Source organism: Lygodium microphyllum, unplaced genomic scaffold (assembly GCF_053477565.2).
Source record: "Lygodium microphyllum isolate KBCC unplaced genomic scaffold, Lygodium_microphyllum_v1.1.10 scaffold_48, whole genome shotgun sequence".
In the NCBI taxonomy this organism is placed as follows: domain Eukaryota; kingdom Viridiplantae; phylum Streptophyta; class Polypodiopsida; order Schizaeales; family Lygodiaceae; genus Lygodium; species Lygodium microphyllum.
The window spans coordinates 214,961-231,709 of NW_028229531.1; the positions used below are offsets into that span (position 1 = coordinate 214,961).

General features: G+C 40.3%; 1 protein-coding gene across 2 annotated transcripts in view; it reads left to right on the forward strand.

Moving 5' to 3' along the window:
- LOC148008905 (histone-lysine N-methyltransferase SUVR5-like) overlaps positions 1-16,046 on the forward strand; it is a 49,221-nt gene extending 33,175 nt beyond the window's left edge. For both annotated transcript variants that reach the window (XM_087673923.1, XM_087673925.1), the window contains 3 exons: positions 14,518-14,649; positions 14,746-14,833; positions 15,189-16,046. In XM_087673923.1, coding sequence (XP_087530049.1) covers positions 14,518-14,649; positions 14,746-14,833; positions 15,189-15,296 — 328 coding nt within the window. In that variant the 3' untranslated portion in view covers positions 15,297-16,046. The remainder of the gene's footprint in view (positions 1-14,517; positions 14,650-14,745; positions 14,834-15,188) is intronic.
- Positions 16,047-16,749: the final 703 nt, after the last annotated feature.

The following is a 16,749-nucleotide window of genomic DNA, read 5'->3' on the forward strand; positions in this document are numbered from 1 at the left end:
GTTTATGTCATCATGGTTTTAGTCTTGCCTTTTGACCTCCATAACCAACCATGCTCAAGATCCATGTTTTTCAATGGTGTTTTGATCTTGGTTAGTGTGACCAAACCATCTTCTAGAACTTTTCTGATAAAGTGGTACCACACGTCAATATGTTTGGTGCGAAAATGAAAGATGGTATTCTTAGCTAGGTACACAACACTTTGGCTATCACATCCCAACACTAGAGTACTCATAGACATGCTGAAATCTTTGGCAAAGTTTGCTCAACCAAATAGCTTCCTTGAAAGCTTCAATAGCTGAAATATATTCAACTTCAGTAGTACTCAATGCTACGATTTTCTGCAATTTGGAGCATCAAGAAATTGCTCCTCCGGCAATTGTAAAGACATATCCTCTAGTGGACTTGCGAGGATCCAAGTCACCTGCCATGTTTGCATCACAATATCCCTACAAACTCAATGCACCTTGCCAATAGCATATACACTTTCTTTGTGTACCCTTAAGATATCTGAAGATACACTTGGTAGCCTCCCAATGTGCTTTGCAAGGATTAGACATATAGCAACTAACAACTCCCACCGCATGAGAAATATGTGGATGAGTAGCAACCATAGCATACATAAGAGAGCCACAAACTAACGCATAAGGACCTTCCTTCATTGTACTTGCTTCCATCTCATCCTTGGGGCAGTCTACTTTGTTTAGTTTAACATATGGAGGCAAAGGGACTGCAAGAGACTTAGCTTCAACCATGTTAAACCTGTCAAGTACCTTTTCAATGTACTTTTCTTGTGATAAGAACAATGATTTCTGCTTTGTATCTTTGCTGATCCTCATGCCCAAAATGTGCTATGCATTTCTCAAATCCTTCATAGAGAAGGCTGATTTCAGCTAATCCTTGAAATCATCAAGACTAGTTTTTGTCTTCCTAGCTAGCAACATATCATCTACATAGAGAACAAGTATAATAGGGCTGCCATCAGTATCCTTCTTCGTATACAAACAGTGCTTTGCATGGCTGCGATTAAACCCATGAAAGAGCATAAAGGTATCAAACTTCTTGTACCATTGTCGTGGTGCTTGCTTTAGTCCATATAGGCTGTGTTTCAATTTGCATACCGACTGCTCTGTTAGGAACTACAAAGCCCTTAGGTTGTTTCATGTAGATCTCTTCATTTATATCACCATGCAGAAAAGCTATCTTCACATCCATCTGGTACAGCTCCAAGTCAAGCACTGTAGTGAGAGCAAATAGCACATGTAGAGTGGTCATCTTCACAACAGGAGAGAAGACCTCTTGGGAGTCAATACCTTCCTTCTATGCATAACCCTTGGCAACTAATCTTGCCTTGTACTTGGACTTCCCATAAACTATTTTTACCTAATGCATCCACTTATTTGGAAGAGCTTTCTTTCCTTTGGGTAGAGGCACAAGATCCCAAGTATCATTGGCATACATAGATTTCATTTCTTCCTACATTGCAAGCTCCCACTTACTACTGAATTTACATGACTTTGCCTCTCTATAAGCAAGAGGCTCACCCTCATTTGACAGCATAACATAATGCAAAGAGGGGTCAAATCTTAGTGGTTGCCTTCTAAAGCAAGTGGACCTGCATATCCAATGATTTACATTCTCTAGCATTGGCTCTACATTAGGAGGCACATAAAATTCAGAATTTTTTGGCTGTTGCAAACCATGTTCAGCATGCTGTTCATGTTGTTCAGTACCTCATCTTGTGGAGCAGCATCTACATCTTGCTGTCTAGCACCCTCATAAGCATCTCTTTGCTGTCCAACTTCCTTTGGCTCAAAGATAACCGGCTGATCATCAATTTTAGCCTGTAGTAAAGCATCATGAGGCTCCTTTTCTGACACAGTGGGTGGATGTACATGCTAAAATTTGACTCTCTTAAGAGTCTTCATTAGAGGCCAAAGCATTTTCAGCAACTTTGCCTCATTAAACACTACATCTCGGCTGCGAACAATTTTCTTGGATTGAGGTAAAACATATCCTATAGCCCATTTCACCTTCATCACCATAGCCCATAAAGGTACCCTTGGTGGACTTAGCATCAAGCTTACTTATCAGTTCATTCCTGATATGTACAAATGCATCACAACCGAAGACACGTAGATGGTCATATGAGGTCGGTTTGCTAGACCAAACCTCCTTAGGGATGCCATTCTTTAAGGACTTGTTAGGAGAACTGTTGCAAATGTGTACCGCGGTTTCTAATACCTCTCCCCAAAATTCACAAGGGAGATTAGCAGTGGATAGCATGCACCGCACTCTCTCGCATAATGTTTTGTTATATCTTTTTGCCACACCATTCGAAGAAGGGCTGTATGGAGCTGTAAGCTCCCTTTTGATACCATGGAAATCACAAAAGGACTTAAATTCAGCAAATGTGAACTCACCCCCATTATTTGTTCTGTGGCATTTTATCTTTTCTCTATTTGAGTGGTCATAAATGTATGAAATGACTTCAATGCAACGAATACATCACTTTTCTTTTTCAACAAAATACACCCAAATCTTTTTGGAACAGTCATCAATGAATGAAACAAAATATGCAACACCTCCCATAGATTTTACAGGCATGCTACACATTAGAATGCACCAAATCCAAAACATTTTGTTTGTGAGAGATACCAGAATAATAAGAATTTCTCACTTGCTTACCAAATTGACAATCATTATAAAAGTTGAGCTTTGAGCCCTTAGCATAAAGTCTTTTCAAAGAGGAAAGAACTTCAAGTTCTTTTTGGCTCATGTGACTCAATCTTTTATGCCAAAGCTCTAAATGAGAGCCAATTTCAGCAATAGAAAGAAATTTTCCAGGTAAGGCTTTGCACTGTAAGCAGCATAGTGTGCCCTTTTTGCAACCCTTTACAACAAGCATAGAGTCCTTCTTAAGTTTCCATAAACCACCACCAAACATTGTGGTGTAACTATGTAGATCTTTTTGTCCCACAAATAGCAAAATTTTCTTGATGCCAGGTACATATCTAACGTCTTGGAGCACAAGCTCTTGACCATTTTCCAAAGACAAATGTATGGTGCCAATCCCATCAATACTGCAAGCATGATTATTACCAAGGTAAACCTTGCCATAGCTGTGTGCATCAAAGGTAGCAAAGCACCCCAAGCATGGAGTCACATGAAATGAAGCACTAGAGTCTACTATCCATATCTGTGTTAGTCCATCATTGACTATTGGTAATGCATCAATAACATCTGCTTTGGTAATGTGCATGTCTGGAACGTGAAGTGCAAGGGCATCATTGATAGCACAAAGTATATCACCATCTCCATTAGACAGTTCTTCAATGATAACATTGGAGGTCACATTGACCTTCTCTTTGTCCTTCGAAGCCTCAAATGCATCAGCCTTGTTCTCTTTCTTTGTCTCTTGCACTCTTCTTTCTTTCCTATTCCTTCTTAAAGTACCTACAATTAGGCTCCTTGTGACCTTTACAGCCACATTGATAACATGTGACATCTTGCTGCTTTTCTTTCCCTCTACTCTTACGCTTCTTTGTCTTGCATTTGCATTCTTCTTATCAACTCTGCCTTTGACATTGTATGCTGAACTATTGTCTTCCCCATTGGATTTTAGTCTAATCTCTTCATCGAGAATAGATTCTCTCACACCATCATATGTGAGGCTAGGATTGTTGCTCAAAGAAACCACAAGTATTTCCCATGAGTTTGGCAGTGTCATGATCAAGAAAATAGTTCTCAGCTTATCATCAAAATCAAGATTTGCATCCTTCAGCTGATTCAGAATACTTGTAAATGCACTCAAGTGCTCAGAAGCCGGCTTGGACTCATCTAGCCACATATTCACCAACTTTCGCATCAGATGCACTTGCTTGACAGGTGTGGTGATCTCATATGTGGTCTTCAACTTGTGCCATATAGAATAACCTGTATTCAAGACTTTGATATCTGTAAGGATATCATCAGTGACACCCATTTTGATATAGGCCACGACTTTCTTGTTCACCTTGGCCCAATCTTCATCAGACATCGGTACATGCTTGTTTTGTTGCAAAGCATCTTCACAATCTTTCAAGAAAAGAATACCCTGCATACAATCTTTCCAAAGATTGAAACCCCGACCATCTAATCGTTTGATTTCCATCAAACCTTCTGTGTCAGAATTGGAAGAAGTTGTAACCATTTTGCCAAAATCACAGATATCAGCCAAAGTAATTGAAAATACCCAAGCTTAACCCCCAAATACACTTGCTGTCCTTGCTCTATCAGCAATAAACCAGTGCTGGTTATGCACAACCACCCAATACAAAGGCTGAACCAGCAAGTACACAGCTGTAGCTACCAAATACACAGCTGAAGCCGATCAGTGTGCTTAGTCAGAGTACCCAAAACTCAAGAAATTATTGTATTCTAGACAGTATATAGCTCGGGAAGAAAAATTTCTGTGACTTGGCTGTCATTTGAGTTTGGTGGGCCACTGGTGATGAATTCAGCAAGTAAATGCCAATACTTAGCCAACTTGATCGTGAAGTCTTCCTTCTTAGTGATTCTGTACTCTTGGAATTCATAGTTGAGTTTGACATGTCAAGTAGGATCATGAGTGCGGTTGACTAAATGTGCCCAACCCTTAAAATGCAAGGTTGGATTGTTGTAATTGTGAGTAAAACTCAGGTATGGGTTTTTGCATTAGCTCAACAATAGCTATGGGATCTTTGATCTTCCAACAACAGACTCCTTTATATGGGGATCCAACGAAGTTCAAGAATGAAATGGTATTGTATCTCAATGTGCTTTGACCGAGTATGGAATACGGGATTTTGTGCCAAAGCAATGCAACTCACTGTCGCAATGTAGTATAGTAGGACCTGTCTTAGGACAACCAAGCTCTTCTATCAACCGCCGAAGCCACACTGTCTCACATGTGGTAGAAGATGTCACTCGATACTTTGCCTTTGTAGATGATAGGGCAATAGTGGGCTGCTTGGGCTGCTTCTTACTACTCCAAGAGACAGCACTTGCACTCAAAGTGAAGCAATATCATGTTGTTGACCTGTTGTGGTCAACATCTCCAGTCTAATTGAAATCTGTCCAGCCCTACAGAACCAAGGTTGAATCTCGTGAACCTGTTGGATAATAAATACCTAGGTCAAGGCTTCCCCTGAGGAACCACAAAATCCTCATAGTAGCCTACAAATGGATCGGCTTGGGTTTAGGAGTGAATCTTGCAAGCAAACCTATAGGAAAACATAAAACAACTCGAGTATTAACAAGCCATATCAACGATCCAATCTATTGCCTATAGCGGGTAATATCCGTTGCTGGTGAATTTGTATGGGCCATAGCCTTCCAATTTAGGTCCATGGGAGTAGAAATAGCCTCACACCCCTCCATCTCAAAAGTCATTAAAAGATCTTGCACATATTGTTGGGAGATGAAAATTGCCCTTGGAGTTTGCCAAATCTCATGACCTAGAAAAAGGTAGAGAAGGACCATATCTGTCATCTTGAACATCTCGTATAGTGTCTTGTTGTTTGCTTGACCTTCTTGATATTGTACCTGCCAAAATGAGATCATCAACATAAAGTAAGAATAATGTGTGCCCTCCAGCTGAGGTGTGGACATACAACCGGGGATCGGCAAAAGAATGTAGATACCCTAAATTCCTTTGGAGGAACAAGTCTATCTTCTCATTACAAGCATGAGAAGCTTGTTTGAGGCCGTAAAAGGGCCTTCTTCAACTTGTACACTTTGCCATTGGGATGAGGGAAGGCCAGGAAGTTGCTCAATCTAGATCTTCTCCTTCAAATCTCCATTAATAAATGTAGACTTCACATCAAGCTGATAAACTAGACGTCTCCTATCGTTGGCTAAGGTAAGAATAGCCTTAATGGTAGCCATCCAAGCTGTAGGTGCAAACGTATTATGGAAATCCACCCTTGGTTGTTGTGTGAATCCTTTAGTAATGAGTCATGCCTTGTGCTTATCTAGAGTGCCATGACTATGGTATTGGATCTTAAAAAGCCACCTGCCTCCAATTACCTTGATCACAATGCGATTCTTTTGCTTCAATATGTCATTCTCACGAGGTTGGTTTGTGTTGACAAACTCTTGGTGAGTGCCATGATCTACACAATATTTGGCTAGCTTGTTGGAGACAAACTCCCCTCCTTTTTGGAATGTAGGGTCTTGAGTTTCTTACCAAACCTATTCTTCTCGAAGACCAACCAATCCTTCAAGTGTGAGAATGCTTTAGACTTAAGCTCCAAGAAATATGCCCAAGTCATTGGTGTGAAAATCAACAATAATTAGCATAAAGTATAAACTTTGTTTAAGGGACTTTGTCCTTATTGGTCCACGTAAGTCGGATCGAAACAAGCTCCAAGGGCACTTTAGCCCTACGCGAAGCCGTGTTGGGAATTACATTTGTATGCTGCTTGCTACGAATGCAAGACACACATGGCGGGTAGGCCATCCCAATCTTGGGTAATCCATGCACAGGTTGACTGCAAGCTGCCTTTTTAAGGTACTTGTGGTTGAGGTGGCCAAACCGAGCATGCCATAGCTTGCGTGAAGAAAAAAGAGGAGAAGTAAAGGTTGATGAAGATCACATATTGTAGACTCCATTTTCCTTGTGACTTGCACAAAGAACCTATTGAGAATTGCCATCAAGAACTCAACTTATTAAACTCAATCATGAGACCAAGAGCACAAATCTCACTTGTTGAAAGAAGATGATGACCCAAACTTGGCACATAGAGAATCTCTGATGTGTGAGAACCACCTTGCCCATGTGAAATCAACCGCATATCACCCTTGCCATTGATAGGGACTGCAAAGCTGTCATCTATGAGAATTTGCCCATGTGTCCAACTAATATAGGGAATATAATTTGTAGGAGTCGTGGCGGGAAGTGCCACTGTCCACAATCCACTCATAAGGTTTGGGGGACTAACATTGGTGCATTAGAGGTCATCGGAGAAGCATCCTCAATCACCTCGAAATGGAGGAAGGTGGCTGATGAAGGAGCAGCCATAGCTCCCGAGTCCTTGGTAGTTTTCTTCTCCTTGTCCTTGTTGGGATAATTCTTCTTCTTGTTGTCTTCCCCTTTTATTCGCAAGACTCTCCTTTCAACGCCTTCGACTTGGGAGTGTCTGACCTTTGAGTTGTTCCTCTAAATCCATGACCATCGGGACCAACTCCTCCCACTAAAAGGTATGTGTCCGCCTTGAAGCAATCAAGGCGGAGTAGAATGCACTAAATTGGGGCGGTAACTGCGAAAGAAGAGTTATCACCATGTTCTTTGAGATAATTGTCTTCTTTATATTCTGGACCTGCATTTAGAATTGTCAAAGTGAGTTTAAAAACCCATTTTGTGCCAATGGCCTTCTTGTCAAGTGGTAAATCCACAAGATCCCATATAGAGTTAGTGGCAATAGAGTCTAACTCATCCTACATGGGTTGCATCCAATGTACATCCTGTTGAGCTTTGTCCAAAGGAAGTAGACTCATCATCATCCAAGAGTGAACTCATAAATACATGCTCGTCACAATCATCTACTTTCGTAAAATCAAACAAATGGGCTTCCCCTGCATTATGTGCTGTGTGTCTAGCAACGCTTCTAGTGCGTTGAGCTAAAGGAGCATCCATTTTACTCTTCTGGAGAGGTTGTAATAGCCATCTTGGGACTGTTTTTACTGCATTTACAGCAGCCCTTTCATTCTATACTGCATCTTCCACTGCATGTGGCGAACCATCATCAATACCCTATCGTTTAGGCGTATATGGTGCAGCAATAGCTTGCTGTATTATGTTTGTCCAGCCATTTACAGCAGGCATGGACTCCAAAGAAAGTGGCAAGAGACCCTCAAAGACATCACCAATGTCATGGGTGGCTAGCATTTCAAACTAATCATGTGAAAATACAACATTTTCAGCAAATATGACATCCCTACTGACAAAAATTTTCTTTGTGCATGGATCATAGAGGCAGTGGCCCTTGCTTTCCAAATCGTAGCCAATAAATATGCATTTTACAGCCTCTTCATCAAGCTTCCCATGAAGCTCTTTCGGAACATGTGCATAGGCTATGTAACCAAACATTCGAAAGTAGTCAACCTTGGGTTTCTTGCCATGCCAAGCTTCAAACGGGGTGATCGTCTTTAGTCTCTTAGTGGGTGGACGATTCAACACATGATTTGCACACACTGAAGGCCTTCTAACCAAAATTTATGAGGCAGCCCCTTGCTTTTGAGCATATAATGAGTCTTCTCCATAAGAGCACGATTCTTCCTTTTAGCAACACCATTCTGTTGAGGAGTCATTCTAATAGTAGCTTGATGCGTAATGCCATGATCAAGCAAATATGTCTCAAAAGCACGAGACATGTATTCCCCCCCTCTATCTGTGCAAAGTGTTTGCACTTTTAAGCAAGTTTCAGCCTCAAGCTTTGCAACAAGATGTTTAAAATGCATAAATAGATCAGATTTTACTTTCAGCCCATACATCCATGTATAGGGAGAGTAGTCATCAATAAATGTAACAAAGTAAAGATGACATCCAAGTGCATGTGTCCTCATGGGACCACAGACATCAGAGTGAATAAGTTGCAATTTCCGGACAGCATGCGTTGCACCATCCTTTTTGAAGGAAAATCTGTGCATCTTGCCCAAAATACATTCCTTGCATACATGAGGAGGTGGAGTCTCCACTGGAGGCAATGCACCTACCATACGACACCTATGAAGGGTTATCAAACTCTCAAAACTCATATGTCCATAGCGGGCATGTCATAGCTCCGCATTTTGTATAGCATGTGATAGAGTAGTGATTGCTAGAGCATCATGAGATTGTGTATCATAGGTATCCAATAAAAACAAACCCTTATACAGGGTCCCAAATAGTCTAAGTCCATAATCCATCTCCCTGTCTTTGACAATGCATTTGTCATCCTTAAAGATGACTTGAAAGCCATGCTTGTTAAAAGCAGAGAAAGACAAGAAGTTCTTTGCAATGCAAAGCACAAACAAGACATCTAGAAGCATGAAGTCAGAACCATCTGCAACAGTAATAGTGACTGTCCCAATGCCACAAACATCATAATTGCTGCTGTTTGCACATGTAAAACGCTTCCCAGCAAGGTTTGAATGCAAGGAGGAAAGCAAACACTTCCTAGAAGTGAGGTGCTTTGAAGCTCCGCTGTTAAAACACCATGTTTGTTGCATTTTAGCAACATTAAATGTTGAATCAGCCATTGAATAATCATAATTGCAAGTTAGAAATGCATAGTCCTTCTGCACAAAGTTGGCTAAAGCATCACCATTAGTAGAATTGCTGGCTGATGTCTCTTGGATAGTCAAATTGGAGTCTTTTTTCATCTCTTTGGCTAATCTTTTACGGCATTCATTAATATAGTAACATGGCTTCTTGCAATAATGACATTTTCCCTTCTTTTTAGACTTTTCTATGTCTTGGACAACCTTATTTGATAGCTGTCTAGCATCACTCTTTTGCTGATTTTTTGCATTTTGCTTGACTTTTCCTTTGCCTTTGAACTTGGAAAGCATAGCCACATCTGGTGAACGCAATGCAATATTCTTCCAAGTCAGTTTGTCGTGCAACAAGAGGCCTTCCAATTCCACAAATATAAGGGGCCATTGCTCTTTCTACCTATCCCCTCTCCCTCCCCTTTCTTTCAAAGACAGCATCAAAGAGGTGTGGAAACCAAGATACGACTCTAGAAGAGTTCAATGTGATGTTACCAATTCAACATCTTGAATGATTTAATCCACATTGAGCAACTGCTTGTGCAAATCCTGTATATGAGTAAGGTGATTTGTTATGCTATCGCACTTATCCATGTTTACATTGGCCAACTCTCTACAGAGATAAGATATTTTGGCCTCGTTACGTATTGCAAAGATATGCTGAAGTACAACCCATGTTGATTTTGAGGTCTTACAAGATCGAATGTATGGAATGATGGATCTTTTCACTGATAAGGTAATCAAAGAATGTGCCTGTGCATCTTTTGAGTCCCATCTCCTTTGATCCTCGGTAGGAGGGGGAGGAGGGGTAGCAGCACTAGCAGCCTTCCCTCTAGCGTTACGCCGAGGTCTTTGAGGTGGAAGACATCTTAGTTGCCACAAATCACTCGTAAGATAGTCCCACAAGTCCTTCACCACAAGAAGGTCATGGACCATAAAACTCCACAACGAGTAGTTTGATCCATCAAGTTTGTTCTCTTGAGTGAGGACACCAAGGATGTTGCTTTGATCATTAGTTCCTTGACATGCCATGTTGTTAGTAATGGACAAAAATCTATAGCCAAGAAATATACATTGTACTCCTTAGAGTACCAAAAATTCTCTTGGGATTATGCAACAAGTACCAAATTGTCATATAAATGTCAAAGTGTGCCCAATTTGACTCAAATTAATACCCAACCAAGAAAAAACAGCAATGCACTGCTATACCACACTTGCCTTAGAATGTGTGTCCTCAAAAGTACAAAATACAACTTAATGTCGATTCTTACCAAAAATTTCAAATTTTTTTTGCTCAATCTGATTGTAATATCAATTAAATGGTGCTGTACCACTTGGTTACGGCCTTGGAATGCCTGCCAAGCAAAAGCCCTAAAAATTTTCCTAAAATATTAAAGAAATTTGTACCTTACACCTTGAAATTCTGCAGCAACATCACCTCGGGGTGCGTATTAACAACAAACAACAACTGGAATCTACCTTGTGATGCGTGTTGAAGCCTCTAGGACAAAAAGACCCAAATTTCTTGCACAACTGTTGATGAAATTGTGCAAGGTCAGTGTTTCCAATGAAGATTCGCATGTGGGACTGCAAATTGGGAAAAAGCCCCAAAATTTTTGGTAGGGGAATGTCAAAGAAATTGTGAAATTTCTTCGAATTGGTTGTCAATTTGAACTTTGGGAGTGAAAATTGACAAAAACCCCAAATTTTAGGCAGCATGAGCTGAGATTCAGAAAGAGATGGCCAAAATGGATAGGAAATTGCAGAAATTTCGAAAATACCCTAAATTTGAAAATTGGGGTTTTTTCACTTTTTAGGGTTTGCAAAAAGTCGCAGGCAGGACCGAGAATATGGCGGACATAGGTGAGAAAATAAGAGGCAGAGCTGAAAAGAGTAGTAGCTCCTCCAAACAGTAGCTCCTTGGGTTGTGTATGGGATTGTGTGTAGGGTTGCGCGCAGGCTGAAAATAGTAGCAGTTTGTCCTTCTCTTCCTTGGGCAAAGAGCTGGCTGACAGCAACAGGACCTTAGGTGGGGCAGTATCTATTGACAATGGCTGAACTGAATTCGCGCATAGAACCTTGCTTTGATGCCAAATGTTGCAAAATGACAACTAGCTATGAAGGAGAGAAAATAGAGACAATGAGAGTGTGCTGAAGCAAAAGTATAGAGTGTAGTTGCTAAATTGAAAGAATGAGAATGAAAGGTACAAGATAGGTCTTAAGATAGACCTAGCTCTAACTCAACTAGAGTTAATTGACTCTAACTCTAACTCTAACTCTTAAGAGTGGTGTTATAAAGACTAAAACATTGGGCACTGCCCATAGAATTGGCAAATTCTAACAGGGTCAATAGAGGTTGGGAACCACTCTAGGTTGCAAATGGCCTAGCCAACTTAATTATGGATGGGCACATTTCATTTTGGGTAGGGTTAGAAGGGCCAAAAATTAATTTTCAAGATTATTCAATTTTGAAAATGAATTAAATGGTTAGATAATGCTAGAAAATGGGTTTAGAAGGTTGCCACTTGGTAGAAATGGCCATGCAAACCGAGAAAACGTTTTTGGGGGTTGGGTCTCAATCATTCACTTAGTTAACAACTTGGGAGAGAGGGAGCTATTGGTCCATTTTTTGATCAGAGAACAACAATTTGCTGCAAAAGATAGCCATCTGGGGGCCTCAACAGACAAGGGATAGCAGGGAGACACCTTCCAAGGATTGGCAACAACATTGGTGATTAGGTGACAGCATTTTGGAGGTGCCTGGCAGTAGTTAGGTGACTACATTAAATGCAGATTGGAGTAGGCAGCAAGTAGATTTTAGGGTTTTTTCACGAAGAAAATCAGATTTCTTTCTTATCTTGGCTTTCTTTCACCTTCTCCTGTAATTTCTCAAAAGATCTCATCACTTGTTAGCCATTCTCAATAGATCTCAGCGAGATGTGGTGGATAACAAGAGGATTTCTGCTGTAAGCCCTAAATTTTTGCAAAAATTAGGGTTTGACAGCCACCTTGAGACTTGTGCCAATAGGAGAAGGCATCATACACTGAAATCAGCACTTGAAATTCATGGAATTGATAGGGATTTCAGATGCCAGTCCATCCATTGTAAATTGGGGCAGCATTTGGCCAATTGGTGGTTCCATTTGTGCAAGTCTTGGGTGAAAATCAAGGGGCAATTGGCCCAAATTGCTTGCTGATTGTATGTACAACAAGGGGCTTTTAGATCAGCAAAGAAGATTGTGGAATCTCAACTTATACACTGTCCATTAGCAATCAAAGTTAAAGAAATACCAAAAGGGGCACTAGTTTTGAGGCGAAGTGTGTGTCTATTGTCCAACATTGTTCAGGTGATGTGTGCATTTCAGTTTATGCTCAGTTATTAATTGTTGTAATTAAGTGCTTGATCAGGTTTTACCACCCTATCCGAAGAGGAAGGCTGGTTTCAATGGTACTAATTAGACTAAGTTTGATGCTACATCCGGTGAAGAAAAATTGTATATATAATTTTAATATTTATGCTTAATGTTGCGACTCAAAATAATACACTTTAAACATTTAGAGACTTTATGCCAAGAGTTTACATATTTAGAGCTTGAGGATAGAGAGGATGGTCAACAGAGAGCTTGAAAGTGGAGGTAGGGTGGAGATATGGCGAAGGAGAGCTTGAGGGAGTGGGGTTAGAGAGCATGAGGAGATAGTGTTTGAGAATAGAGAGCTTGAAAGTTGAGCTTGAAATTTGAATTTGAAGAGAGAGAGAGAGAGGGGGGGGGGGATATAAATGTACGAGTGTATTGTGGAGAGGAAGCCTAAACAGCAGCTACAAATTACCCCAAAAGTAACCCCAACCGGTACAAATAGGCACTTTGAAATAGTTGGACAGTTTCCATCAAGACATGATCGGACGTCTTGTATTGAACAGGACAGATCGGATGATTTGGCCCTTTTGTCAGATGTGGACAATTGGGGTGACACGTCACGTGATGCTCTCAGGATCCTGAGAGTGCTGGGTCTCAATCTTTGGATATTTCATTGATTTTGTTGACCGAGGACTCCAAGGTTGGGTATACCGTATGTTGATTGCAAGGTACATCTGTGTGAAGGCATCATGCTGGTTGAATGAAGAGATGAAGGAAATGACAAAGCTATCACAATGTGAGTTAGGCAATCGAGACATGTCACATGATGCTATCAGGATCCTGAGGTGTTATGATCTTAGTCTTTGGACATCTTATCGATTTTTGGCAACGGAGGACTACAAGACTGCGTGCCTTTATTGGACACGTGCTTATATTTGTGAGTGTTTGAATATATGGCTAATATCTACTCTCTTCATACTTCAAGTTTCCGTCTTACAATGCAGCATTCCCTTACTCCCACTATCTTGTGCTTCTGGTTCTGCTGCTACCTTTCTTTGACTTAAACACAGAAGTATTGCACTAGAGAGACTAAAGCCTAACTACATCCTTCCTAGTTGCTTATAACTCAGCATAGTGACTGCCTATTTAGATGTTTCCTTCTCAAGTTTTGTGATGTGTGCAATAGAAATTTAATTAGGTGTTTTTATTATATGAAAAGTGTAGAGGCCTATAGAGAGATGCTAGAGAGCACGGAAGGAAGGCTTACAAGTTGAGGGTGTAAAGGCAGCTCAGAGGGTAGGCAGAAGCAAGATGCTGATGTTCATTGAAATCTATTTGATTTTGCAAAAGTCATCCCCTGCCCTGATAGAGCTATGAGATTCCTCTGGCTGTGCGTTGCAGCTTCCACCTTCAGGCATGCACTCCCATAGATGCCACACTTGGCTATCTATTCTTGGAGCAGCTATGCATCCCAATGATTTAAATTTATTGATTTTGCAAAGTCGTCTGCTGACCTAATAGAGCTACAAGATTCCTCTGGCTGTGCATTCGCAGCTTCTGCCTTTGGTTTGGCTCTCCCATAGATGCTGTAATTGGCAAACTATTCTTGGAGCACTTACACTTCCCAATGATTTCAGAACAAGTTATGCATTCTTCTAGTATTTCAGATCCTGATAATATTGATATTGTTGTTTCATGTTTAATAGGCACAAAGGGTTTCCATTACGTTCAAATCATAGAAAAGACTAGTTCTACAGCGTCGTTCTGTACCAACAGTGGTGCAAATTTACACACATGAAAATTTTACTTGCATAGTCCTAGGTGAACGATTTTCATGACCTTGGATGGTAGTTTGCTGAGATATTGACTGACATATGTGACCTGAATCAGGTATGACAAGGAAGGATGTAGCTATCTATATGATATTGATGCACACATAGACACAGGACGACGCAGAAGAACAAAACCCTTTGTCATTGATGCCACACGGTTTGGCAATGTTGCAAGATTTATCAACCACAGGTAAAATGGGTGCGAGTATGCACTTCTTTAATTGTGATGCTGACAGCTGGGTAAATGCGAGTTTGTATGGCTAAGTCTCGTCATGTTCTTCTCTAGTTGCTCTCCAAATCTGGTGAATTACCAAGTGTTGGTGGAGAGTATGGATTGCCAACTTGCCCACATTGGTTTATATGCAACTCGAGATGTGAGTATGAGAAACTGATCTTATTAGTTAGAATTGTCTTTGGAAAGTTTCTGCTAATATAGAGGACCTAGGCTTTTGGAAGGATACACAAATACAGGAGTTGAACTGGAATCAGACAAGCTGTAGAGACTTGTTTCTTATATGCACCGTAACTTATATGCGCATATATGTGCTCATCTATATCAACTTTGAATCATGCAAGTTGAAGAGAGATGTTTGCTTATAAGCACCATAACGTATAAGCACATGTGTGCACTCATCTATATCATCTATTACAAGTTTTCATGATAATACGAGAGCCTAAAATACCCACCCAACTCCATGTTTGCACTAAACTTGTTTACTGCATTTGCAGATTGAAGTTGGAGAAGAGTTAGCATATGATTATAGATATAAATTGCTACCTGGAAAGGGATGCCCTTGCCATTGTGGTGCAAAGGATTGCAGAGGAAGACTCTACTAATCATTTGCCATGTATAGGAGTTGACAGTGCGAGGCAGGACTGCTAGACGAGGGGTAAGTGTTCTAATGCTTTTTGTCAAAAACTTGCTATCACTGCTTGTGACAGTGCCAACTGTATTGGGTCTGGTTCAATTGCTCTGCTAGAGCTTGTGCTGGGGGAAAGGTCAAACAGATATCAACAGGGTGTAATGTGTTGTAAATCATGCGAGACACGTCCTTGTCACCTGGGTTGTGGTTGCATTCTGTGCATGTGAGCTATGTTTTGTATATCATTTTTTTTGCATTCTGCACATGCGAGCAAAGGGTACAAAAATTATGGAGTCAACTCAACAATGCCAGTGTCTGCCATTTATAAGTGACACACTGGAGTTTGTACTAATTATGTAATATTTGCTGCATAGCAAGATTAGATCCTTGGATATAAAGGAGAAAGCAAACATTTATAGCCTGACCATATATAATGATGTCTCTGTTCGTTGTGTGTGACATGTCAAGTGTCAGTTTTTTAAAAGCTACGTCACAACAATTGTGTGATGAGGAATAGCAGCCTGTCATTCGGTGCGTGCAGATTTGGATTCTTCTAGTATGTGCAACGATGCTTGCCAACTTGCTTCATACTCTTTTAGTTGTTCCAAGTAGCTGTCTCAATTCAATGGGCCAAGCATTGTGTACTTGATTTAACAATGACCACTTGTAATACTTAACAGTGCTTGATTAGATATGTACTTGTGCCGCGAAGCTTCATCCAATCATGGTGACTTATTTAGTATTTTACTATTAGTTTTGTATTTTCCTTGCTTTTTATGGAGTTTTAGGTGGTGTATTAAGGGGCTTGATTTATCCATATGTGCAAGGGGGGAGTCATTTTTCTATTCAAGATTTAATGTGTTTATTTCATCTTGAGGCGTCTTCTGTAAGGATGGTGGCCTCTATGTCCGAGTTCATCATAATTCCTCTTGCCGCTATCATATCCAGGTTACCATGAGGTTCAAAACTAGCTTATTGACAGCAATAGGTGATTCCATGTTTCATTCATTGTTATATGTGGTGTGTGCATCTCGAATTAGTAGTTGTGTCCTAGAGAAAGTTGAAAATTGAGTAGGATACTTAGCTTAAAAATCTATTTATATTGAATTTCTACTTTTACAAGCAATTCACGAAAGACTCTACAAGCTATCACCAATATACATGCGCAAATGGAAAAAAAAAGGTAGAAGATGAGCAATTGCAAAAATACAATGTGCACAAAGATAATAACAAATGGTAGAAGTTCTTGACATTTCTAGAGAGAAAATTGCAACCACTTAAATAAGAGTCGAGAACCAAAAAAAGTTAAAGCAATCAAACTATATACAAATTTGACAATTTGCAAAACCATGTTGAATGGCACAAGTACTTACTCAATTAAGGAGAAGTGATACCTAGAGGTCCCTTAAAGTTTGAAACAACATAAA